This window comes from Lytechinus variegatus, chromosome 1 (genome assembly GCF_018143015.1).
Source record: "Lytechinus variegatus isolate NC3 chromosome 1, Lvar_3.0, whole genome shotgun sequence".
NCBI lineage: Eukaryota > Metazoa > Echinodermata > Echinoidea > Temnopleuroida > Toxopneustidae > Lytechinus > Lytechinus variegatus.
The window spans coordinates 16,112,761-16,139,577 of NC_054740.1; the positions used below are offsets into that span (position 1 = coordinate 16,112,761).

General features: G+C 35.5%; 1 protein-coding gene across 1 annotated transcript in view; it reads right to left on the reverse strand.

Annotated features, from left to right (window-relative positions):
* LOC121407251 (erythroid differentiation-related factor 1-like) overlaps positions 1-25,455 on the reverse strand; it is a 55,687-nt gene extending 30,232 nt beyond the window's left edge. The window contains exons 1-4 of the mRNA XM_041598230.1: positions 25,254-25,455; positions 19,608-19,783; positions 13,071-13,128; positions 6,908-7,033 (exon numbers count right to left, since the gene is read on the reverse strand). Coding sequence (XP_041454164.1) covers positions 6,908-7,033; positions 13,071-13,128; positions 19,608-19,783; positions 25,254-25,337 — 444 coding nt within the window. The 5' untranslated portion in view covers positions 25,338-25,455. The remainder of the gene's footprint in view (positions 1-6,907; positions 7,034-13,070; positions 13,129-19,607; positions 19,784-25,253) is intronic.
* Between the last annotated feature and the right edge of the window lie 1,362 nt (positions 25,456-26,817).

Consider the following 26,817-nt stretch of genomic DNA (forward strand, 5'->3'; position numbering starts at 1 on the left):
GTGTTAACATTTTTGCAGTCACATAAAATGTCACATGGTCTGAAATTCTGAGGAACTGCGCCTACAATTTTAGATTTAAAAAAATATGAAATAAAAATACAAATAAAACAATTCCAAAAGTAAAAAAAAAGGTTTTGTTAAATAAAAATGACCCTGGATTTCTAATGTTACATTTCATCCCTCTCAGGATTTCAAAGTAATTTTTAGATTCTATGCTATGCTTTTCAGTTGAATCAATATTTTGAAAGTAGACTGCTCTATCTCTTTCTCCCCATCTCTCCCACTCTCTTTCTCCCCTTTTCTCTATCCATTTCTTTCACAAGAAGCAGGGCAAGTTTTTTACTTAATATTTCTAGAATTTCACATGTTTGTACTTTGTAGTAAATCTCTCTTTCAAATTGGATCAACCCCTAACCACTATATTCCTTTCAACCCTTGTCTTTTTCATGTTGGTAATGAAGTTATTCCATTCGATTCAACAACGTAAATAAGATTCCCTATGGTAATGCTCCAATGGATTCCATTACGCATTTCATTCCAAAAGTAAAAAAAAATGGTTTCATAACAAAAATGACCCTGGATTTCTTACATTATCTCCCTCTCAGGCTTTCAATTTTTTTTTTTAGATCTGATGTTACGCTTTTCAATCAATAGAGTCTACATTTTGAAAGAAGGCTGCCAAGTCTCTCCTTCCCATCTCTCTCTCTCTCTCTCTCTCTCTCTTCCTCACGCCTAATTTCTATCTCTTCTTCCACACAACGCACTCACAAAGCAGGGCTCATTTTTTACTTAACATTTTGAGAACGTATTTCACATATTTGTAGTAATCAAATTGGTACACATACTCTCTTAATACAAGAAAAGGCAAACTCAAGTGCCTAGGAGTGAGGCTAGAAATGAATTTGGAGCCCATCTTGGTAAATAAAATCATAAAACATTATCATCTTCCATGTATGAGGCAGGTACCCTGATAATTTTCAGCACGAAAGAAATATTTCTTTAATCGAATTCAACAGGGCGATTCCATGCAAGAAAAGTCAGTCATTTTCACAACACTTTTTAACCTGCTGTCCAAACAAAGAACTTCAATTTAATTTGTGGTAATATTAAAGTACTACTGGGTAGTCATGTAAAAAAAAATGACAATCAACCAAAATATGTTTTCCATTGATGAATTAGGGGCAAAAATGTATTGTATGGGACATTTCTGAGTCCTGTATAACACACAACACAGGGAATGATTTTGCTTTAAAAAATTTGAATAGCATTTTTGGTCATAAGAGAAAAGGTCAATGTACAGTCCTATTTAAAAATAAGCAAAACAAAAGACTTTATGCATAGCAGTTTTTCAAATATGTGGAGCAAATTGTGATGCAATACCAGGAAAATTATTCCCTGCAACTTTTTCATCTTTAATTCACCCGTTCTTATTTTTCGTTGGTTATCAGTCTTCACATCACTCTCCGCTTTAACTTTATCATTGAAAAAAAAGAAGAAAGTTTTATTGCTCAAGCAATCAGCCAAGAGACTATAAATTGTCGTCAAAATGTCACATACAATGTACGACACGTATGGAATTGCCCAACAGAAGAAATTTTGAAAGTCCGAAAGCTTTCCCTGTGAGAGCGAAACAACATTTGATACAACTTGAAGTTCTTCACTCTTCTGAATGTTAAGTGTGATTTTCATAACATATTAAAGGGGAAGTTCACCCTGAAAAAAAGTTTATTGTAAAAATAGCAGAAAAAATAATAAAAAATATTGTAGGTTTGAGAAAAATTTATCAAATAATTAAAAAGTTATTAGAATTTCAATTATTTGATTTGTGACGTCATATGCGAGCAGCATTCCTACATAGCGAATGGTAAAAATCAACGAAATGTCATTTTCTCAGAAAATTGAAAATGGTTTTCACTGTAACTTTTGTATATCAATAGACAAATAGTTTCACACCCGATCATGAAAAGAAAACAAAATTAAGTCATCAGGAACCATACAAAATTTGAAATTCATACATTTTATATTACATAACACATGGGGCAGCTGCTCGTTTATGACGTCACAAATCCAAAATTTTGAACTCTAATAACTTTCTTACTCTTTAACGGATTTTCCTCAAATCTTCACCAATATTTTTTACTATTTTTTCTGCTATTTTTACAACAAAGTTTTCTTCAGGGTGAACTTCCACTTTAAATAGCTTTTTTTGTTCTTTTTGAATTTCAAACAGAAGTGGAAATAAGTAATATCGGCTCAAACATCTGCCTTTGTCCCACTGCTCCCTCATTCTTTACATTTACACACACCCTCTAACCTTCCCTCCCTACCCTCCCCCTTCTCCACCCCTCCCTAGCTAATTTGGTTTTCCTTGCCAGACATTGCAAAAAATGCTGGTAGAGATCATGGTAATCATTCCATGAAAATGAGTTTGAGTAAATACTAATAGTTATATTTCCCTTGGCAAAACTGTACTTTACTTTGAGATTCCCCCATTCCAGCTTTCACACAATACATGTAACTAGTGTTGTAAACATCATAGAGTGGGCTGCACTTGGAAACATAAAAACCTCATTGGCTAGCCAGTCATACTTCCAAAGTAATTTGCTTAATTATGCTATGGGACTGTCCTAGACTAGGGAGTAAAATACTTTAGCCTAAAGATAATAAATGAATATTGAAGATTTAAAAAGTATTTCATTTTAGCATCATCTTATACCCCTTTCATAATGCGCTTTTCACCGGCGAAATTCGCCAGCGAAGGGGAAAGTGTCCAGTATGAAAGGTACACAGGAGAACTTCACTGGTGAAGTTTGCTGGCAAACTTCTCCACCTCGAGAGGTGGCCATTTTTGTTATGAATCGTAACAAAATGGCCAATCGAGACTGGGGTAGAAGGAGAGAACTTTTCGGTTTTTTTAGGTTTCAGTTGGTGCCCAGATGTCAGGAAACTGCCACTCGTTAGACCTTCATCCATATAATCGTGGTAAGTGCATAATTTCTATTTTCAAAATTCATTTGGAGAAATATTTAGACCATAAATCATGCTAGTCCCGTGAGTATGGTCAAATGCACCCTAAACACTAACCCTGGGTTAGTGTTAAGGGTGCTTTTCGAGACCCCATGGTCGTGCATGGTATCCACTCGTCAATGGAAGTGGCCCCCCCCCCCCCCCTCCCGGGTTGAGGTCCTTCCGTGTGTACGGAAGTGTCTGGATCAAATAATATATTTTATATCACAGAAATCATCTGCTTCTCAAGTTTGCTGCTCCAAATATGAAGCACTTTGATTGAAAGGTACATGCTGAAACAGGGTATCAGCCAACAAAACTAAGACGGGGAAACTGATCCATCTTTGTGAGTACGTCTTGGTAGTCATGGTAACTGCTATTGTCACTACACCTGTATGTTCTTATTAAGCATGTTAAAATGCACGTAACCAGGTGACAGTAACTATCATTGGATCAAAGAAATGCTTGCGTTTATCGTCCATCTCTTCATAGGTCCACGTTAAGGTTCAATGTAAATACCAGCCCATGACACAGCTTCATGAAGAAATATTGGTATTAATTGGTTGACAATTATTGGTCAAGACTAACAAATAGTTACTAGAGGATGACAGTTTCATCAGGTTCCAACAAGAAGGGACTTTGGGATAATTTTTATGATTATTTTTTTCTTATTTCAAATACTGAAACAATTCATCGAAGACTGCCCAATGATGCAAAATTGTTTTGAAATTTAAAGTAGAACTCAAAGTATCAGCAAATTAAAAAGGGCAAAATAAAATATGCATTTGTAAGACTTACACCCCAGTCCCTTCCATCTTGACAAACTTTCAGGAAAAATAGTGCTCATGATTATTACTTTGTTTTTACTTCTTCAAAAATGTAGCCAAATATGCTTTTGAAATAAAATTTGACAAGTAAATTTACCTTTCAATTAGACTTGCTGCCGTAAGGAAATTTCCTATTTATGACAAGTTTCATACACAGCTAGCCTCTGAACGGCACAATAATATCATCTTCTTATGGGGCAACACTGGGAATATAAGTTTTTGTTAAAAAAAAAAATTCAATGAAATAATACTTTCTTTACAGCATGTAAGAGTAAACAAGTGTAATGCCTCTGGCCGTCTCATCTGCATCACGCGGTTCAATATAGCAGCAGTGCTGACTTTGAATACTACTCTAACTCGCACAAGATGTTCAGTGATACTTGATTACTCTTATGTACAAGTTTCATGAATCAGATCCATAAACTTTCAAAGTTATGATGGTAATTTAACAGATACACCCAATTCGGCCAAAGTTCATTGACCTTTGACCTTGGTATGTGACCTGAAACGCGCACAGGATGTTCAGTGATACTTGATTACTCTAATGTCCAAGTTTAATGAACTAGACCAATAAACTTTCAAAGTTATGATGGTAATTCAACAGATACCCCCGATTCGGCCAAAGTTCATTGACCCTAAATGACCTTTGACCTTAATCATGAGACCTGAAACTTGCACAAAATGTTCAGTGATGCTTGATTACTATTATGTCCAAGTTTCATGAATCAGATCCATAAACTTTCAAAGTTATGATGGGAATTCAACAGATATCCCCAATTCGGCCAAAGTTCATTGACCCTAAATGACCTTTGACCTTGGTCATGTGACGTGAAACTCATGCAGGATGTTCAGTGATACTTGATTAACCTTATGTCCAAGTTTCATGAACTAGGTCCATATATTTTTTCTAAGTTATGATGACATTTCAAAAACTTAACCTCAGGTTAAGATTTCGATGTTGATTCCTCCAACATGGTCTAAGTTCATTGACCCTAAATGACCTTTGACCTTGGTCATGTGACATGAAACTCTAATAGGATGTTCAGTAATACTTGATTAACCTTAAGGCCAAGTTTTATTAACTAGGTCCATATACTTTCTAAGTTATGACGTCATTTCAAAAACTTAACCTCAGGTTAAGATTTGATGTTGACGCCGCCGCCGTCGTCGTCGTCGGAAAAGCGGCGCCTATAGTCTCACTTTGCTTCGCAGGTGAGACAAAAAGGGAATGAAATTATCATATACAGTAAAAAGGTTGAGATAAATTCACATTGTTTATTGGGATTTAAGTTACACCAATAATGAAGTACATGTATTCCTAAAGATGATCGTAGGGATTAAATATTGAGTGTTAAGGAGGTAGTGCTTATCTGTATTAACTGCTTGCAGAGAATGCCAGAGGGTTTTGAAAGTGATATGTTTTCAGGCAAGGTAAAGATAATGATTTAGTATGAAGACTAGCACATCAATGATGTGGAGCTCATCCGACATCTCGCAACAAAATTTAACACAATTTAATTTCAGCCAAGATGACACTGTAGTGAATTACATGTATATTGGTGACATAAATTGAGGAGGATATAGAACTGAAATTGATGAAGAAATGTGATCTATGAATAAATTTCATATGAATTAAGTATTAATCATTATCTAGTCAAAATGTAGCTCTCAGATGGAACAAAAATAACCAAAATCAATCAACAAATAAATAAGTTATTTTTGAAAGTTTTGAAAGTATATGAATAAATAAGCATATTTAATGAGTTTCAAAATTCTATGTTGAAATTTGTATCACCACCTCGAGCTATCATAATAAAGCAAACAAAATTGAAATTGACCAACAAATGAAGAAAAAACATTTTTGTAATTTATGAATAAATTTTGCATAAATTAGAATAAATAATTTTCTGGACAAAATTTCAAAATTTTGTGTACAAGTTTGGTGAACTTTATGCAGCTCTACCGGATGGAAGCAAAAAAAATCAAAATCTGTCAACAAATAAAGAAGAAGAGGCATTTTCTGTGACTTATGAATACATTTCCCATAAATTAGCATCAATAATTTTCTACTGAAAATTTCAAAATTCTGTGTAGAAGTTTGGTGGGCCTCATGAAGTTCTACCAGATGGAAGAAAAAATATCAAAATCTGTCAACAAATAAAGAAGGAGAAGCATTTTCTGTGATTTCTGAATAAATTTCGCATAAAATTAGCATAAGTAATTTTCTACTGAAAATTTCAAAATTCTGTGTAGAAGATTGGTGAACCTCATGAAGCTCTGCAGATGGAAAAAAAAATCAAAATCGGTCAACAAATAAAGAAGCATTTTATGTGAATTTTTAAAAATATGCATAAACTAATGTCGCATAAATTAGCATAAAAATTGTTCTAGTCAAAATTTCAAAATTCTGTGTAGAAGATTGGTGAACCTCATGAAGCGCTACTAGATAGAAGAAAAAAAATCAAAATCGGTCAACAAATAAAGAAGAAGAAGCATTTTATGTGAATTTTCAAAATATGCATAAATTAATTTTGCATTTGAAGTAGCGTAAAAATTGTTCTGGTGAAAATTTCCAAATTCTGTGTAGAAGATTGGTGAACATCATGAAGCTCTACAGATGGCAAAAAATCAAAATCGGTCAACAAATAAAGAAGCATTTTATGTGAATTTTTAAAAATATGCATAAACTAATGTCGCATAAATTAGCATAAAAGTTGTTCTAGTCAAAATTTCAAAATTCTGTGTAGAAGATTGGTGAACCTCATGAAGCTTTACCAGATACAAGAAAAAAATTCGAAATCGGTCAACAAATAAAAAAGAAGCATTTTTGGGAATTTTGAAAAATGTGCATAAATTGGCATATTTAGTGAATTTCAAAATCCTGTGTAGAAGTTTTGAATCCCCCACCTAGTACTATCATATAAAGCGAACAGAATTGAAATGGCGAAGTAGTACTTAGTATTTTTAAATTGTGGATGGATGACAGATGACGGACGACGGACGCCACGGCATAAACTCGTCTTGCCCTTCGGGCCCGGATGAGCTAAAAAACTATGAACAGGAGCTTTGCTTACCTGTGAGGCATCCCTAAGGTGCTTATAGAGATCAAGTTTATCAAGAAGAAGAGTTTTCCCAATCCGATGGACTGCCAAGCTGACCTGCTCATTACTGAAAGGTATCTTCAGCAATTTTTTGATGTTCTAGAGAAGAAATTGAATGACACAACAGTAACATATTATATATTGTTGTTAAAATGTGCAATTTTATTTATTAAAAAAACGCAATTATTCCAGAGGCAAACTTAAACCAGAGTGACAAATATCAAACTAATTATTCAAAAAAAAAGTTACTGAAATAAACAACAAGTGGAATGCCTCTGGCCGTCTCACCTGCATCACGCGATTCAACATAGCAGCAGTGCTGACTTTGAAAACTACTATAACTCGCACAAGATATTCAGTGATACTTGGTTACTCTTATTTCCTCGTTTTATGAACTAGACCAATACACTTACAGAGATAGAATGGTAATTCAACAAATACCCCCAATGTGGCCAAATTCATTAACCTCAAATGACCTTGATCATGTGACCTGAAACTTGCACAGGATATTCAGTGATACTTGATTACCAGTACTTTTACTTCCAAGTTTCAAAAGTCAGATCAATAAACTTGAAAAGTTATGATGGTAATTCAACAGATAACCATTATGGCCAAAGTTCATTGACCTTTGACCTTGGTCATGTGACCTAAAATGCACACAGGATGTTCAGTGATACTTGATTACTCTTATGTCCAAGTTTTATGAACTAGACTAACATACTTTCAAAGTTATGATGGTAATTCAACAAATACCCCCAATTCGGCCAAAGTTCATTGACGATAAATGACCTTTGACCTTGATCATGTGACCTGAAACTTGCACAGGATGTTCAGTGATACTTGATTACTATTCTGTCCAAGTTTCATGAATCAGATCCAAAAACTTTTAAAGTTTTGATTGTAATTCACCAGATACCCCCAAATCGGCCAAACTTCATTGACCCTAAATGACCTTTGACCTTGGTCACGTGACATGAAACTCTAATAGGATGTTCAGTAATACTTGATTAACCTTATGGCCAAGTTTCATGAACTAGGTCCATATACTTTCTAAGTTATGATGTCATTTCAAAAACTTGACCTTAGGTAAAGATTTGATGTTGACGTCGCCGTCGGAAAAGTGGCGCCTATAGTCTCACTCTGCTATGCAGGTGAGACAAGAACTGTTTCCCTTTGGGTGCATGATATGAATACCGTGTTTACACATTAACTCGGCTCGGGTGTTGAATCAGGGAGCCGGGGTTGAACACTGCGAAGAAGGGATCAGAGATCGCGTTTATACGTACATATAAAAAGGCGAGTTCAACACGGCTCGCGGATCTCGTACGGAAGAAGAATTATGACGTCGCAAATTAAACACGGGAAATTCACCGCCGGAATCGAATCTTGTCCGTGCGAACAACAACAATGCCAAAAGTGAAAGCGCGCGCAGTGACCTGGTCAAGAGAATTCGACACGGCTTTCTGTTTACACACGAAAAAATTGCCGAGTCTGACTCGGCTCGCGGGTTGAAACCTACGATTTTGGCGGATCAAAAAAGCCGTGTTCGACACAGCTCACGGATCACACTGATCGCGTTTACACAGAATAAAATTGCCGTGTTGAGCACGGCTCGCGTGTCGAACCCCCGAGCCGTGCACGAATGCGAGATTACACAGCTTGATCCACTGTTGGACTGTAGAACTTAACGGTCAAGGCGTAAACGCGGCAAAGAAAACGGAAGTCCTTCATCTGAGCGCATGGTCTCGATCATTGTGCAGCATGCGCTTTTTCCACTGACTGACATTGACCAAACAAAAAAAGGAATAGAAGAAAAAATGAAAGATGAATAAAGACAGAATTAAAACCAAAGAAATACATGAGAAATCATAGAAAAGAAAACGGAAGGAGAAAACAAAGAAATACATAAGATTTTGAAGAAAAAAAGAAAGAAGAATTAAACCAGAATACAAAATAATTGATAGAACAAAGAAAGAAGAAAAATCAGAACAAAGAAATACAAAGAATTGATATAACAAAAGATAAAAGAAGAGTTTAAACATTAAAATATACAGAACTGACACTAAGAAAAAAAATAAAAATAAAGAAATACATAAAATTTGAAAGAAAAGAGAATGAAAGAAGAATTAAAACATGCAGAAATACATGAGAAATGAAAAAGAAAATGGAAGGAGAGAATAAAATATGATACAAGAGAACTGATAAATGATAAAAGAATTATAACAAGAAAATACATAAGAACTGATAGAGGAAAATACAAAGATAGAAAAATAAAACAAAGAAATACATACATGTGTAAGAATCGATAGAAGAAAAGATGAAAGAAAAAATAAAACATAGAAATGCATAAGAATTAATAAAAGAAAATATGAAAGAAAAATTTAAATAAAATACATAGAAGAGAGTGAAAGAAGAATTAAAAGATATTATAGAAATACATAAGAAATCATAAAGAAGAAAACGGAGGAGAGAACAAAATATTAATAGAATATGAAAAATATTAAAACAAGGAGATACATAAAAATTCATTAAAAAAGAAGATAAAATAGAACCAGAAAAACATAGGAGTTGTTAGAAAAGATAAAGAAAAGATAGAAATGTTTCAGAATTGATTGAGCAATCATTTTTCCCTCACTGGAATAGGTATGATCACATAGCATCTCGCGATTATTGCAGACGTTTGTTATAATCTAAACGGCCCTCACACGTATACCTTCCATTTTGATAAGGAATTTCATGCCGTGTTCTTCCAGATGATTGTCTCGTGTGTGACACCAGAGAGAGACAGATCTAAACAGGGTATACAGTAAGTAGCGGCCACTTCCATTCACGAGTGGATACTATGCGCGACCATGGGGGCTCGAAATGCACCCTAAACACGTATTTTCCATATTCTGAAAATGCACCCTTTAACAAGTATTGGCGTGGGAAAACCTACCCTTAACAAGTATTGGAAACAAATCGATATTCTTGGCAAGAATTTCCTGAAATGAACCCCTAAACAAGTACAGTGATATTTTATTGTTTTGTCACGGGTCCGTCGGTCGTCAGTTTTTTACGTACTATACACCATTTGGTTTAGTACGGTACGGCCCACCTTCCACACCTCGCGCAAATCGGACTCTAAACACGTAGTGTTGGGGCAAAAAGGACATCCTTTTTAAAACATTTTAATTTTGTTTTATCATCCCTGCAAATGTGACCCGAAACACGTAGCTTTCCTAGTGAAATAGATACAGTACCCTTTTTTCATAATTTTTGTGTTTTTGACACCCTTATCACGTTATGTATGTAACGTGCCCTATCTTAAAAAAGACATCCTTTTTACATGTTTTTGGGGTCGCACATGGTATCCACTCTTCAATGTTAGTGGCCCCCCCCCCCCCCCCCCCCGGAGTCATGCACAAATTTGTGCTTTACTTTATAAACAGCTCTATGAACTACTACCCAGGAGAGGAATAAGTCTAAAGAAAGCCAAATGGAAAGATTACAAATGTATACTATAGCAAAGGAAAAATAGGAATAAAAAATATATATAGCAAGATGAGATTACGTGAGTTATAGAGGCAGAAACAGTAACAGAGAAAATATCACAGAGAGAGTGAAGGAGAACTAGAAAAAAGAGACAGAGATAGAGAAAGATAGAAAGGGAGAGAAAGGAGAGACCCATAGGGGAACTGTAATTTTTGGTGATTTTCTATGAGAAGGTTTATCATGTTAAGTGAAATTTAAATACAAACATAACAAACAACTAAAATTCAGACAATGCATTGTATACCCCAAAGAAATGCAGTAAGCGACAAACATAGACTTAGAGTTCTTTTTCTTTTACACAAAAATGACTACTTACATAAACTGCTAACATTGCATCTTACAAAAAATCTAAATCTTATTATGTTAAAAATTGTCCAGACTACATGTACACAAAGAAATCAAGTGAAACAATCTTGATAAAATGCATACATGGTCATGTCAAAATTTTCATCATGGAAAATACATAATGGTACATGTTGCATAAAAACATCTCTTTTTTTTCATAAGGGTTATTTTTGGATCAATGACTGCGAAAATAACATGTCACTCTCAACTTTCCTGCTTTATCTATTTTCCATCTCCCTTTGGGTTTCTATCTTGTATTTTATTTCACGAAGTGCATGTTAGGCGGTGGGGATACAATTCAAACACAAAAGATGCATTTCTCGCTGCTTTAAAATTAGATTGAGAGAACCAGAAACCAGGTCACATTCATTTTCCACTGAAAAACAAACACTTCTCGAGAGTCAGCACTTGCTATTTGTCAACAACATCGCTTCTATCTTGTCTGCTGTGCAAACCCTTCACTCAAGTTAAGGGTCTGAAATTTGCAGCCTACTCATGCCTTGTGTACTGAAGGCCCTCTCGCTGAATTCAAACAGCAAGTTTTGTATGTGCTAGTCTTTGAGTGGAAACACACTTGTTGATAAAAGTTTCAATCGGGGTCTGTGCCTGCAGACTAACTTTTATCTTTGCCTATGGCAGCCGATTCTGTGATATAAGTTTTCTAATTTGATATTCAAGCCCAGAGCACATACACATTTGTATGATGATTAAAAATTAATTATCACTCATGCCTGTGAAGCTCTGTCATTAATTATTTGTGTCCTATTTTAATATTTCATTGATGACGGGGGGGTGTTCTTAACAAGGAGATCGTATTTGGGTTGTAAACAAAATGATCTCCAAGAATTAAATTTCTTATTTCATTAATTCATGTATAATTTGGAAGTTTGTCTGAAGATATCACATGGTTCTATTGAGATATTTCACTTTATTAAAACAAGTGAACCCCCAAAAAATATTATTATTTCCAAATGCACATTGTCTAGATTTATGCTTAATATTTCTACCAGAAACTAGCAACATGAATGAAATCATACATGTCGTCGCTGAATCCACAAATCACGTGAAACGTGAATTTTAAGTTTCTTTCAATTTTAGAATTCTCTAGATATGGTCTATCATTTCACCAAAATTTAGAACCCAATTCTCTCTAATTAATGAGATAATTAAAGTGAAAAAGCGACGCTAGCCTCAAAATCCTTTGTAAAATAATTCGTGAACTGGCACACAGGTGCGCGCCTTTTCTACGCACAAAACAACACTTGTGTTTGAATCACTGCTATGTCAACATTTGATAATCATTCAATAAATTTTTAACATGAAGGCAGCAGCAGATACCTGGCTCTTGGTTTATGTATTCTTCCTTCTGTTAACCTCACGATCATATAGCAACAAAAAGTGATTCTGTGCATCAACGGTCACCTGTGCCACTTCATGGATTCGGCAATGCCGCTGAATCCATGAAGAAGCAAAACATCCAAAAATAATGTGAAAAGTCAATTTTAAGTATCTTTCAGTTTCAGTATTCAATTTTAAGTATCTGTCAGTTTTAGTATTCTTAAGCTATGACCGAAAATTAGAACCCAATTCTCTGTAATTAATGAGATAATTAAAGTGCAAAAAAAAAAAACAACACTAGCCTCAAAATCCTCTGAAAAATAATCCATGAAATAGCACGCAGGTGTGCACTGTTTCTATGCGCACCCTGAAGTAATATTTTTTCACAAAACAACACTTGTCATGCTGGTATTTGAATCACTATTATGTCAAGATTTGATGTTTATTCAATAATTTTTTTACATGGAAGGCAGGAGTAGATACCTAGCTCTATATACATTCTTCATTCTGTTAAACTTCATATTCATATAGCAATTGGCAGTTGAAAATGTAAAAATCTTCATTTACCTCGAAAAGTGATGTTGCGCATCAACAGTCACGTGTGCAACTTCGTGGATTCAGCGACAATGAATGTAGAGAATTTACCTTTCAAAGTTTTTTTAATGGGTTCTCTACAATACTGAAGCATATGAGTAAAAATTAAGAAAATGTGAACTGACGGCTTGAAATTACATGTATGTGATGAAAAAGTATAAAAATATACATAGAAGCACTTAATTTATTCTCAAGGTTACATTATCCCTATCACACTTCGGTGCAAATGAAGACAAACACAATTTTATACGTATGCATTGATAAAATCCAATTTCAAAATGAATGCATTTAATTTTCTTGAAGGATTGTACATCCATGTTCTTACCTCTGAAGCTGAAATGACATCTACATCATCCATTATATCTGCATCTGCCATTCCAAAGCTGATGAGAAATAAAATATGGATAAAAAACAAATATTATTCCTTGTGATGTTTGTTAGGTGTATGGTTAAGGCTTCATGTTTTGTTAAATACCCCTAAAATTGGTCATTATTAGTTTATTAGTCTTACGGTAGTGTGGACGACATGAAGTCGAAAATGTGTAATGGGTGTATTTTGTGAATTTTTAAGAAAATCTATCTTGGTTGGGATCCAGACCAAAATAAGAATGATTTCATTTCCCACTCCTTTTTCGGGGGTATGTGCTCCATTGTTCAAGTGTGGAATGGGCCGAAAACTTCAGGATATGATCTCCATGTAGAGTTGTATGATATGTTGCCTGTATTGTGTGAGCAACCTTTTAAATGAACCTTAAAAATTATAACAAAAAAACAAGAGAGGCACTAAATATCCTCAAAATTGAAATTAAAATTTTCACCCAAAACAAGGAAAAGTTGAAAAAATGAAATTCAGGACTTATACTTTAATAGCCATAGGGCACATCTCTGTATTGAAGCACAAATGAATAAAAGTAAAACGGCATAAAAAATATTCAACATTTAAGACTGAGGAGAATTGAGATCAATCAATAAGGCATTCAAGGTCATGACCATGGCAGTCTTTGGTCAATCTAAGCCAAGAAAATAACATTTATGAAATAATTTCATTACAAGTCAAATTATCAAACTTTACTAAAGCTTTAGAATGGCTTCAATGCATTGATTGATAAATTTATAAAGGGAAACAAGTGGAATGCCTCTGGCCGTCTCACCTGCATCACGCGATTCAATATAGCAGCAGTGCTCACTTCGAATACTACTCTAACTCGCACAAGATGTTCAGTGATACATGGTTACTCTTATTTCCCTTTTTTATGAACTAGACCAATAAACTTACAGAGATATGATGGTTATTCAACAAAAAACCCCAACATGGCCAAAGTTCATTGACCTTACATGACCTTTGACCTTGATCATGTGACCTGAAACTCGAACAGGATGTTCAGTGATACTTGATTACTCTTATGTACAAGTTTCATGAATCAGATCCATAAACTTTCAAAGTTATGATGGTAATTCAATAGATACACCCAATTCGGCCAAAGTTCATTGACATTTGACCTTGGTCATGTGACCTGAAACGCGCACAGGATGTTCAGTCATACTTGATTACTCTAATGTCCAAGTTTAATGAACTAGACCAATAAACTTTCAAAGTTATGATGGTAATTCAACAGATACCCCGATTCGGCCAAAGTTCATTGACCCTAAATGACCTTTGACCTTAATCATGAGACCTGAAACTTGCACAAAATTTTCAATGATGCTTGATTACTATTATTTATGTCCAAGTTTCATGAATCAGATCCATAAACTTTCAAAGTTATGATGGGAATTCAACAGATATCCCCAATTCGGCCAAAGTTCATTGACCCTAAATGACCTTTGACCTTGGTCATGTGACGCGAAACTCATGCAGGATGTTCAGTGATACTTGATTAACCTTATGTCCAAGTTTCATGAACTAGGTCCATATATTTTTTCTAAGTTATGATGACATTTCAAAAACTTAACCTCAGGTTAAGATTTCGATGTTGATTCCTCCAACATGGTCTAAGTTCATTGACCCTAAATGACCTTTGACCTTGGTCATGTGACATGAAACTCTAATAGGATGTTCAGTAATACTTGATTAACCTTATGGCCAAGTTTTATTAACTAGGTCTATATACTTTCTAAGTTATGACGTCATTTCAAAAACTTAACCTCAGGTTAAGATTTGATGTTGACGCCGCCGCCGCCGTCGGAAAAGCGGCGCCTATAGTCTCACTTTGCTTCGCAGGTGAGACAAAAATTGTTAAAATGTTATTTCAAATCATCTTTTAAATTTGCACTTTGAATAGTGTAAATGGTAATAGAAATAGTAGACCTATCTCAAAGATGTGGGAACTCACCGAGACTTTATTTTCTCAAATTTATTGCATTTTAATTCACTTTGTACTATGTCAATTTCCACATAAAAACATAAAAAATATAAAAATCAATTAAATGCTGAATATATTTGAAATAATGACTACAAATGGGAATATTGTGGCAAACAAATATTTCAGATTTTAACTAAAATTATCAAATGTTTAAATAGCACCATTTGTTTTTCCTTAGAACATGTGAAACAACATACTTTGATCAAAAAGATAAATTATGGAATTTTTCTATGGGCAGTCTGGCAAAATTCATGAAAAAAAATCATTCCATCAATAGATATAAAAAGATACTGGATGTATTCCATATCAATAAAAAAACATCAACACGACCTCCTTTCTCATACCATTCACACAATAACAGTCAACCACTTCAATGTTTACTATCAATATTTGACAAGCATTCTTCCCATTTGCCAAAATAAATTTGTTCTATCTTGATAAATAGAGGTGAATACATAAAAGAATTAATTAGTTTCTACAATGTAGTTTCCAAATGCATAAGTCTCATTGGAATTTCAAACTATGTGATGGCAATTTCATGAATTGTTCACTTTTCAGAACATGGATACCCATTACAAACTTACAATACAACAGTTAGTGGATTGAAAATCAATCATTCTTTAGCAGCTCAGGGCCCCATTGCATAAAAGTTACCATAATGGTAATTTCGCCATCCAATGGTAACTTGCTTGGAATCCTTGATTTTGATTGGCTATTAATCAGTGTAACCATGGTAGCTGCAATTGGATGGTAAAGTTACCATAATGGTAACTTTATGTAACGGTGCACAGGGCATGCATCAGCTATTCAGGTCTTCAGTGTACAGTTACATTTTTATTAACAATAATAATAATAATAACAATAATAAACATAATAATATTAATTATGATGACGATGATGATGATGATGACGATAATGATTAAAAGTCAAAAATGAAGAATATAAATTGCAAAACATTCTGCAGCTACTTCAAAATATAATAGAAGAAATAACTGGAAACATACTTTGACAAATATGAAGATAATTTTGAAGCGAGAATTAATAATTCAATTTCCTCAAAAATAAAATTTGATAAAAATAATTTTCTACTCATCATTCAAGTGTTTTGTTTTAATAATTGGCAAACAAGGAAAATAAAGAAACACGATAACTGAAAAGGTAATTACATGTACGTACAGTTTTAGTGCATGGCACTTTAAAAGGGAAGGGTTGTTATCATTAGGTTTATCATGGAGCAGACAAACTAACAACTGGGTCTCCACACAAAGGCTAGTATTGCTATGTAACTTTAGCATTATGGACTACACACTCAGACCATTTAATTCAAGTGAAGGGTTTGCAGAGCACAGCAGACTAGGCAGAGGCTCCTGTTAATATCAACTCGTATCAGTCAATATTGGTCAAAAAATTGATTTGAGATATTTGCAGAAAATAAAAGTACAAGTTCACACATAATTAAATTTTGTAGGCAGCAGTTCATTTTAGTTTCTGAGACATGTAGGGATTTTTACGTGAATGCTATACAAATTGTTGATAAAATATACATGTAACTAGGAACGTGTAATCAGGGACGTGAGATCCCTGGTGTAATGTAGCAAAGCAAACAACAGCTACGCACACTTACATATACATGTACATGTAATATCAGGCCTCGAAATAATCGACGGCCATCGACTGCCATGGCCGTCGATGCCCCCATTACTGGCCATCATGCCCTTCTTCTTCTTTTTGCTAAAAGTTACGGCCACTAAAAATGTGCCGTTTTAAATATGGCCGTGGTGCCCTTTTTCTCATAAATGTGCCGTTTTTCTGATATATAATGTGCCCCTTTTGAAAGTCTGCACCTTTTTTTCTGAGCCAGGAAAAATTTTCTCCGATCTCAAAAAGTATTCAATACCTTAGCTTTACCAGCGACGTCCAGTGCATGTATGCAGTCTAGTCCGAAGCTGCGCCGAACGATGAGCTAGCTATACACAGCTGGCCGGCCGCTATGGCGCTTTACATATGCTATGTAAGCTGCAGCATAAGAATGGACGAGCGCGAGCTCCGTATTACCCTTTTTAGACAGGCTAAAATTTCCTTAACCCCGTACTATTGGTGGGGCTAAATGGCAATTTAGCCCCACCTATAGTACGGGGTTAAGCTTAGCCCACTTTCGTTTTACACAGCGTTTTTGCAAAGTGGGCTAACCCCACCTATAGTACGGGATTATTTGGCCCTGCAAAAAAGCAGGGTTATCCCACCAATTGCGGTGCTAAGAGCAATAGTACGGGGTTAAGATCGCATGTGTAAAACGAAAGTGGGCTAAGCTTAACCCCGTACTATAGGTGGGGCTAAATAGTACGGGGTTAAGGAAATTGTAGCGTGTGTAAAAAGTGTACGAGTGAAGCACTTGTACTACGAATGATCGACAAAAACCACTAGTCCGGGGGTTAGCGAGTTTCGTGTGTAAAAAGCAAACATTCCTTATCCGGGGTTAGCAATAACAATTTGGCATGTGTGAAAAGGAAAAAAAATAGTACGGGGTTAAGGATAGTACGGGGTTAGCGATAGTCCGGGGTTAAGAAAATCCTGTGTAAAAAGGGCATGTGTGTACTACACAAATGTCGCGCGCTGTACTGTCCTGGCGAGCGCACAGGATGTTCTGTGATACTTGATTACTCTTATGTCCAAGTTTCATGAATCAGATCCAAAAACTTTCAAAGTTATGATGGGAATTCAACAGATATACCCAATTCAGCCAAAGTTCATTGACCTTTGACCTTAGTCATGTAACCTGAAATGCGCACAGGATGTTCAGTGATACTTGATTACTCTTATGTCCAAGTTTAATGAACTAGACTAATAAACTTTCAAAGTTATGATGGTAATTCAACAGATACCCCCAATTTGCCAAAGTTCATTAACCCTGAATGACCTTTGACCTTGATCATGTGACCTGAAACTTGCACAGGATGTTCAGTGACACTTGATTACTATTACATGTATTTCCAAGTTTCATCAATCGGATCCATTAACTGTCAAAGTTATGATGGTAATTCAACAGATACCCCCTATTCGGCCAAAGTTCATTGACCCTAAATGACATTTGACCTTGGTCATGTGACGTGAAACTCATGCAAGATGTTCAGTGATACTTGATTGACCTTATGTCCAAGTTTCATGAACTAGGTCCATATACTTTCTAAGTTATACTGTCATTTCAAAAACTTAACCTTAGGTTAAGATTTGATGTCTCACTATAGTCTCACTATGCTATGCAGGTGAGACAAAAACTATTAAATTCACAAAAACACTATTCATATGATTATAAAATGTAATGTTCATTGACCCATAATGTCCTTGATCATGCAACCCAAAACTCATGCAAGATGTTCCTTGATACTTGATTATTCTCATGTTTTAAAGTGTCATGAACTAGATCCATAAACTTTAAAAGTTAAGATGACGAATTTCCCCTACATGGCCTATAAAGTTCATAGATAATAAATGACCTTGACCTTGGTCAGGTGATCTAAAACTCCTACAGGATGTTAAGTTATACTTGATTGCTCTTATCTCCAAGTTATATGAATCAGATCCATAAACTTTCAATGTCATGATGGCAAATTGGAAATTCAACAAATTCCCCAACCTTGCCTAAGTTCAGACACTAAATGACCTTTGAACTTTGTCATGAGACCTAAAAACTCACACAGGAAATTCAGTGATACTTGATTGTTCTTATGTTTCAGTTTCATGAACTAGATCCATTATGTTTCAAGTTATGATGGCAATTTGATAAATACCCCAACATGGCTAAATATTAAGTTTGTTGACCCTAAATTACACGTACATTACATGTACCTTTGACCTTGGTCATGTTACCCAAAATTTAAGCACGATTTTTAGTGACACACCATTACCCTTATGTCCAAGTTTCATGAACTAGATCCATAAACTTACAAAGTTATGGATGATATTTCAAAAACGTAACCTTGGTTAAGATTTGAATGTTGAGTGTTGATGACGCTGCCACCACAGCCACGAGATTTTGATATTGATTTCCCCAACACGGTATAAGTTCATTGACCCTAAATGACCTCTGACCTTGGTCATGTAACTTCAAACTCGTGTAGGATGATTAGTGATACATCATTACTCTTATGTCCAGGTTTCATGAACTATGTCCCTATACTTTCTAAGTTATGAGGACACTTCGACTAAAACTTAAGAATGTTGAATGTTGATGACGCTGCCACTACATCCATAAGAAAAACAGCACCTATAGTCTCGCTCTGCTACACAGGCATGACAACAAATTGTAACAAATTGTAACTCGGTTGGTTAACATGGCATCCTGTTAGAAAGTTGGGTTTTAGTACATGTATACTAGAATTATCAAGTATGCAAATCTTTACTTTTCAAGATAAGGGTAAATTATGAGCAAGAATTTCCAATAATGTTAATTTCATGTTTCTGCAATGTATATGAAAATATGTTTAATATCATTTAATTACCTGGATATGTCAGCAGGTTCACCTCTGATCCATGTATTAGGTAACTGTATGGCAGGACCATTTCGAAGCCAGTTTGGAGGCGGCTGATGGAGATTGGTATTCAACTTAAGACGAGAGTATGGAAACAATCTCTGCATCACACGAGGGAAGCGTACTTGGGTGCTAGATTTTACCACCTGAAGAAAGCAAATTATTGTGAAATTCCAGTCATAATGACATCATAACAATAACTTCTTAAAGGAAAGTTTTATGAACGTTTGCATCTACATGTACATATAAATGTGATGAAAGTGTGCGTAATAAAAAAATCTTTAAATATCTTAAAATACAAATGTTTACATGACACCATGACAATTCATATGCCAAAATAACTCAATCTTTCATGCATTAAAGCTTATCTTTAGTGTTTGTAAATCCCCAGAGCAAGAACTAATACCCTTTTTACACAGGATTTTCTTAACCCCGGACTATCGCTAACCCCGTACTATCCTTAACCCCGTACTATTTTTTTTTCCTTTTCACACATGCCAAATTGTTATTTCTAACCCCGGATAAGGAATGCTTGCTTTTTACACACGAAACTCGCTAACCCCGGACTAGTGGTTTTTGTTGATCATTCGTAGTACAAGTACTTCACTCGTACACTTTTTACACACGCTAAAATTCCTTAACCCCGTACTATAGTACGGGGTTAAGCTTAGCCCACTTTCGTTTTACACTAGCGATCTTAACCCCGTACTATCGCTCTTAGCACCGCAATTGCTGGGATAACCCTGCTTTTTCGCAGGGCCAAATAATCCCGTACTAAAGGTGGGGTTAGCCCACTTTGCAAAAATGCTGTGTAAAAAGAAAGTGGGCTAAGCTTAACCCCGTACTATAGGTGGGGCTAAATGGCAATTTAGCCCCACCTACATGTATAGTACGGGGTTAAGGAAATTTTAGCCTGTGTAAAAAGGGTATAAATGATATACAAGCCATTCTGCCTTAGAAGTCAAATCTCTTGGGTCCAGAGAAATCTGCTTGAAGTAGGCAAAATTTGACTTAGAAGAGGTATATAACCAGGGTTTAAGTTATTCGACAGCCATCGATAGCCATCAACGGCCAGGCCGTCGATGCCCCTATAACTGGCCATGATGCCCTAAAAGAAAAAATTAATTCACAGCCAAAAAGGCTGTGCCCTGGCCAACGTGTCATTTTATAAACAAGTGGAGCACCTTTGGCAGTCTCACCTGCATTACAAGATTCAATATAGCAGCAGTGCTGACTTTGAAAACTATATTCACAAAAAAACCCATTCATATACTGATTGACCCTAAATGATACTTGACCTTGATCATGTGACCTAAGACTTGTCAGTGATACTTGATTACCCTTATGTCTATAGCCTATCTGATATGCACGGGGCTATAGTGGGCAAGTTACTGGTCGCGTGAAGCAGACTGACGGGCAAGGGTGCCCTCGTCTGACGGACTCGGGCTTCGCCCTCATCCGTGAGTAGTTTGCCCACTAGCCTGACGCATATCGGTTAGGCTACCATATGTCCACATTTCATAAACTATCCATAAACTTTGAAAGTTATGACAGCAATTTAATTACCTCTAACATGGCCAAAGTTCATTGACCTTAAAATTTAAATGACTTTTAATTTTGGTCATGTGACCTGAGACTCGCATGAGATGTTCAGTGATAATTGATTACTCTTACTTCTGAGTTTCATGAAGTAGATCCCTAGATACATTCTAAATTATGCTGTCATTTAAAAAAATTAACATTCGATTAAGATTTGATGTTGACCCCGCCGCTGCCATCGCTGCCGTCGGAAAAGTGGAGCCTATACTATAGTCTCACTTTGCTACTTGTATGCAAGTGAGACAAAAATCGGTTGTGCTGGTTACTGTATTTTCTGGTAAATAAACTGTATCTTTTTCCCTACTTCATTATAATCTTGAAAAGTTGGTTGCGGTTTGTATAAAGAAACATTAAAGTATCATCAGCAAGCTGACTAAGTTTCTTCATTGTTGAAAGTTCAGAAACAATCAAGAAACCTATAAATATTTAATATTTATTTGTTGGTTACTAAGAACTGGGACTATATTTTGCAAAGTTTTGTTTGAAAATTTTCTTTGTGAAGTTTATTTTACTTAAATTAAGTATAAATTTAATGTTTTCTCAAAAAACACCTGGTTGTTTTGTGATGATTTTTTTTTCTACCGTACAGCTAAAATGCATGGAAGTTGCTCTACAATATGCAAGTAATCATAATCGGTTATAAACAAGGCAATAAATGATAATATCCTTTATTCTTCATTTAATTTCCTCCTTTTTCTCTCAAACTTTTTTTTAATACTTGAATTTCAATATTCACTACTGCCATTTTAAAGGTCAAGTCCACCTCAGAAAAATGTTGATTTGAATCAATAGAGAAAAATCAGACAAGCACAATGCTGAAGATTTCATCAAAATTGGATGTAAAATAAGAAAGTTATGACATTTCAAAGTTTCACTTATTTTTAACAAAATAGTTATATGAACGAGCCAGTTACATCCAAATGAGAGTCGATGATGTCACTCACTCACTATTTCTTCTGTTTTTTATTGTTTGAATTATACATTATTTTAATTTTTATGAATTTGATGATTAGGACTCACTTGCCTGAAGCACAAAATGTTAAAATAATGGAATTTCACGTGTTCAGGGAGGAATGAAACTTCATTTCACATGACAATGATGAGAAAATCAAAATATTTCATATTTCAAAAAATAAAAAACAAAAGAAATAGTGAATGAGTGACATCATCAACTCTCTCATTTGGATGTAACTGGCTTGTTCATATAACTGTTTTGTGAAATGAAGCGAAACTTTAAAATGTCATAACTTTCTTATTTTACATCCGATTTTGATGAAATTTTCAGTGTTATGCTTGTTGAATTTTTCTCTTTTTATTCAAATCAAGTTTTTGTTGGGGTGGACTTGTCCTTTAAGGTCTTTTTTCTTTATTCTACAAAGGAATAATTTGTATTCTATGAAAAATTAAGTTGAATAATGAAGTAACCATTTTTAAATGTACAAAAATTAGTATCTTCTGATCTTTCAATAATCATTTTGTTGGATTTGCTCATCGATAATGTTAGCAACTTTAGTCTATTTTATTATTTTTTTTAGCCTCCTGATTTTGGGAGTGCAATTATTCACAGCCGAGGTTTAATTTTCTGGAAAATATGGCTGTAATTCACTTTATTGACCAGGGCATGCAGTCCCTTTATCAATGATTAAGACAGGCTTAAAAAAAATCATCTTTCCTCTCCTATTTGATTTGATGTTAAACAAAAAAGCTTACCAACTAAGTCTGCTTTGTATCTGTTTTGTTGAGACATCTTCTGCAAATTTTCTCCCAATTTTTTTTTTGTACATGTATCACAGGGAGCTGCTAGCATGCACTTTAAGTACAACCACCCTCTCTGAGCTGGGTCTACATGTACAGTACATAGACCAATACACAATATACAACATACATTAAAAAACAAGTGGAATGCCTCTGGCCGTCTCACCCGCATCACACGATTCAACATAGCAGCAGTGCTGACTTTGAAAACTACTATAACTCGCACAAGATGTTCAGTGATACTTGGTTACTCTTATTTCCATGTTTTATGAACTAGACCAATACACTTACAGAGATAGGATGGTAATTCAACAAATATCCCCAATATGGCCAAAATTCATTGACCTCACATGACCTTTGACCTTGATCATGTGACCTGAAACTTGCACAGGATATTCAGTGATACTTGAGTCAGATCAATTGACCCTAAATGATCTTTGACCTTGGTCATGTGACATGAAACTCTAATATGCTTTACACACTACATTTCCTTACTATCTTTTTTTTTATTCACACTGTCTTTCTTAACCCCATACTACATGTATCTGCTTAACCATGGCCAATGCCTTAACCCCCGGACTATCCCTCAGCTCATGAATAACGATGATTACCATACAGAGCGTGATTAACATGCAATTCGACTTCTGTGATTGGTTAATGCTTAGCCCCACTTTCCTAAGCCCTGTTTCGTTTTCACACTGCATATATTAGCACCGCAACTGTGGTGCTAGCACCACAATAAGCCGGCTAACCCTGCTTTTTGCAGGGCCAGATACTTACCGTACTAGCCCACTTTGCTAAAACGTAGTGTGAAAACGAAGTGGGCTAAGCTTAACCCCGGGAAATTGGTGGGGCAAATGTGTTAGTGAAACTAGTCCCAATTAAGACTAAAAAAATATAGTTTATACACTTAATTCTTTTCGTGTAGTCCCATCATGGCCCGGGGGGGGGCACTTCCATTCACAAGTGGATACCATGCGCGACCACGGAGTCTTGAAAAGCACCCTAAAAACGTAATTTCCATATTCTGAAAATGCACCCCTTAACAGGTATTGGCGTGTGAAACCCTACCCTTAACAAGTATTGGAAACAAAACGATACTCTTGGCAAATATTCCCTGAAATGAACGCCTAAACAAGTACAGGAATGTATTATTGTTACGGGTCCTTCGGTCAGCGCCCTAACATTATTTGGTTTGGTACGACCCCACCTTCTACAACTCGCACAAATCAGACTCTAAACACGAAGTGTTGGGGCAAAAAGGACATCCTTTATAAAACATTTGAATTTTGTTTATCATCCCCGCAAATTCGACCCTAAACACATAATTTTCCTAGCGAAATAGATACCCTTTTTTCATTAATTTAGTGTTTTTGACACCCTTATCATGTTGCGTACGTAACGTGCCCTATCATGAAAGAGACATCCTTTTCACATGTTTTTTTGGTCGCGCATGGTATCCACTTGTCAATGTCAGTGGCCCCCACGGGCATCATAGGATGGGGGTTGGGTGTCCGGACACTTTATTTTTGAAGCCTTCTTTTTTGTCTTTGGATTACACTAAAAATGTGAATTCAATGGAAGTAATCATCTTAAATTTTGTTCTATAATATTTCCTAACATTTTGTACTAAAAATTGATGAAACTTTGTAATCTTTTCCAAATGACTTTCTAAAATTGATCGTCCGGACACACAACCTGTCCGGACACACAACAACTGGGTATAAAAAGTTTAGTTACAAGTTTAAAGATAAATTCCAGTTTTGGTAACGACCTCAAAATGACTTTTTACAGAATCTAATACAATGACCACTGAAGTGTCTGTTTGTATGAATAAAAAATACGTACCAAAGGATTCTGGAAGAAATTGTGTAATTGCTGAGAAATAAGCAAAATAAGCGCGGATTCGGTCACTAAGCTTCCGTCGGGTCTTTATTCCAGCAATATTAATACACTGTCCCACATCCACAATCACATGTGCCTAGGCTATCTGTGTTGGTGATCTTCAGTGTGAACATTTTTCAGCGTAGATTTCAAGATTTCACAAAGTTAAGTTTATGTTACTGTACCAGATTTAGATCCTCGATGATATATTGACAATTAAGCCTTGTTTTACAGACTTTCTCATGAAATCAGTGTTCACTGCAACTACTGCGACAGTACTGTACTGGAATTTCTCTTTAACTCACAATAAATATCATGCATGGGACTACACGAAAACTTTTCAATTTTCAAACAAATCAAATGAAAAATAATAATTACCAATGCATCTCCTCCTTGTGATTCTCCTTTGATGGGTCCATCATCTTTATCCCTATCTGATTCACCTTCCATGTTCTCACTCATCTTCAATTCATATGAATTCTTCAATGAAATGTGAAAAATCGGAGCTCGAATCCGGATGTTTTTGATCAATCGGTGTAGACTTGTGTTCAGTGACAATCTTAATATTTCAGCACATTTTATGAACTGATTTTCATCTTTTCAATTTATGTAACTGGTTTGGGTTTCAAATTAAGATATGACGTGAATTATAAATGAAATTTATTTTTACCATAAAATATTTATTATGAAACTTGAATAAATAATTTGGTTTATAAAACAATTGAAAAGAGAGAATGGAGGAAAGCCTCTGCCCAGAGAGCATAGAGGTACAGAGGTACCTGGATGGATATCATGGACATGATGGATGGGATCATCAACACCGGCATCAACCTAGTATGGGATGGATCAAGACTTATCGAGAATCTTATGCAAGCGTAAAAATGCCACCCATGTTCAGATAATCATCTCGTCATGTCTACAATCCTTTAAAAAGATGATTAAATGACAGGATATTGGATTTTATCATGTCTACATCCAGTGGAAAGAGATGATCATGGATCCCCGTTTCATCAACATTTTTGTCCGACAAGTTGTCAGATCTGACATCTTTCCTTGATTTTGATTGGCTGAGAAGCACTGTAACTATGGTAATTAACTGTCGGATAAAATGGGATCCAAGATATTGTCATCTCATCATCTCTTCCACAGGATGTAGAGATGACGTGATCCGAGATCTCGTCATTTTTAAGAGATGTAGACATAACAAGATTATATTATCTGAACATCTGGGTGGCACTTTTAAGCTTCCATAGAATCTCCTTTATCATCAGAGAATAAAGAAGACAATAGGCCTACTTGCTTTTGCCTTCCTCCGTGGAAGTGCCGATGACGGGGATGCCATGCTCAGTATTTCAGATGGGGATGGCCCGTGCCCCCCCCGGGCCCCAATATTTTACGGTCGAACATCATAAAAATTGATATATGAAACTGAAAAGTGTTATGATCGGGGGGGGGGGGGCACTCATATTATATTTTAACGGAGTGTCCCTCACAAAACCCTGAACCGACTACAAAGGGTAAATTACGGGGTATTGGGAACTGAAAATATACTGGGTGTGTGAAAAACAGCCGGGTCTATGGAACGGGATCGCGGTATTGATGCATTATTTTTATTTTTTTATTTGAATGAAATCATTCGTTTCAGATATTGTTAAAAACCGGTGGATAGAGAAAAAAATATCTATGTTGAAATATGATAACATTTTTTTTATTGTACATGAAATTTTATATATATAGATACACTAGCGTATACCTACGGGGGCAGTCTGCCCCCCCCCCCCCCTGACGAGCATGAAACACCTTTTTGCCCCCACCCCCCCCCCTGACGAGCTTGAAGACCTTTTTTTAATGTTTACTCGTCCCCACCTTAAGTTAAATGTCACTTCATTTTCTTTGTATTCTTTATCCCGATTTGATGTAAAATATAGTGGAGAACATACAA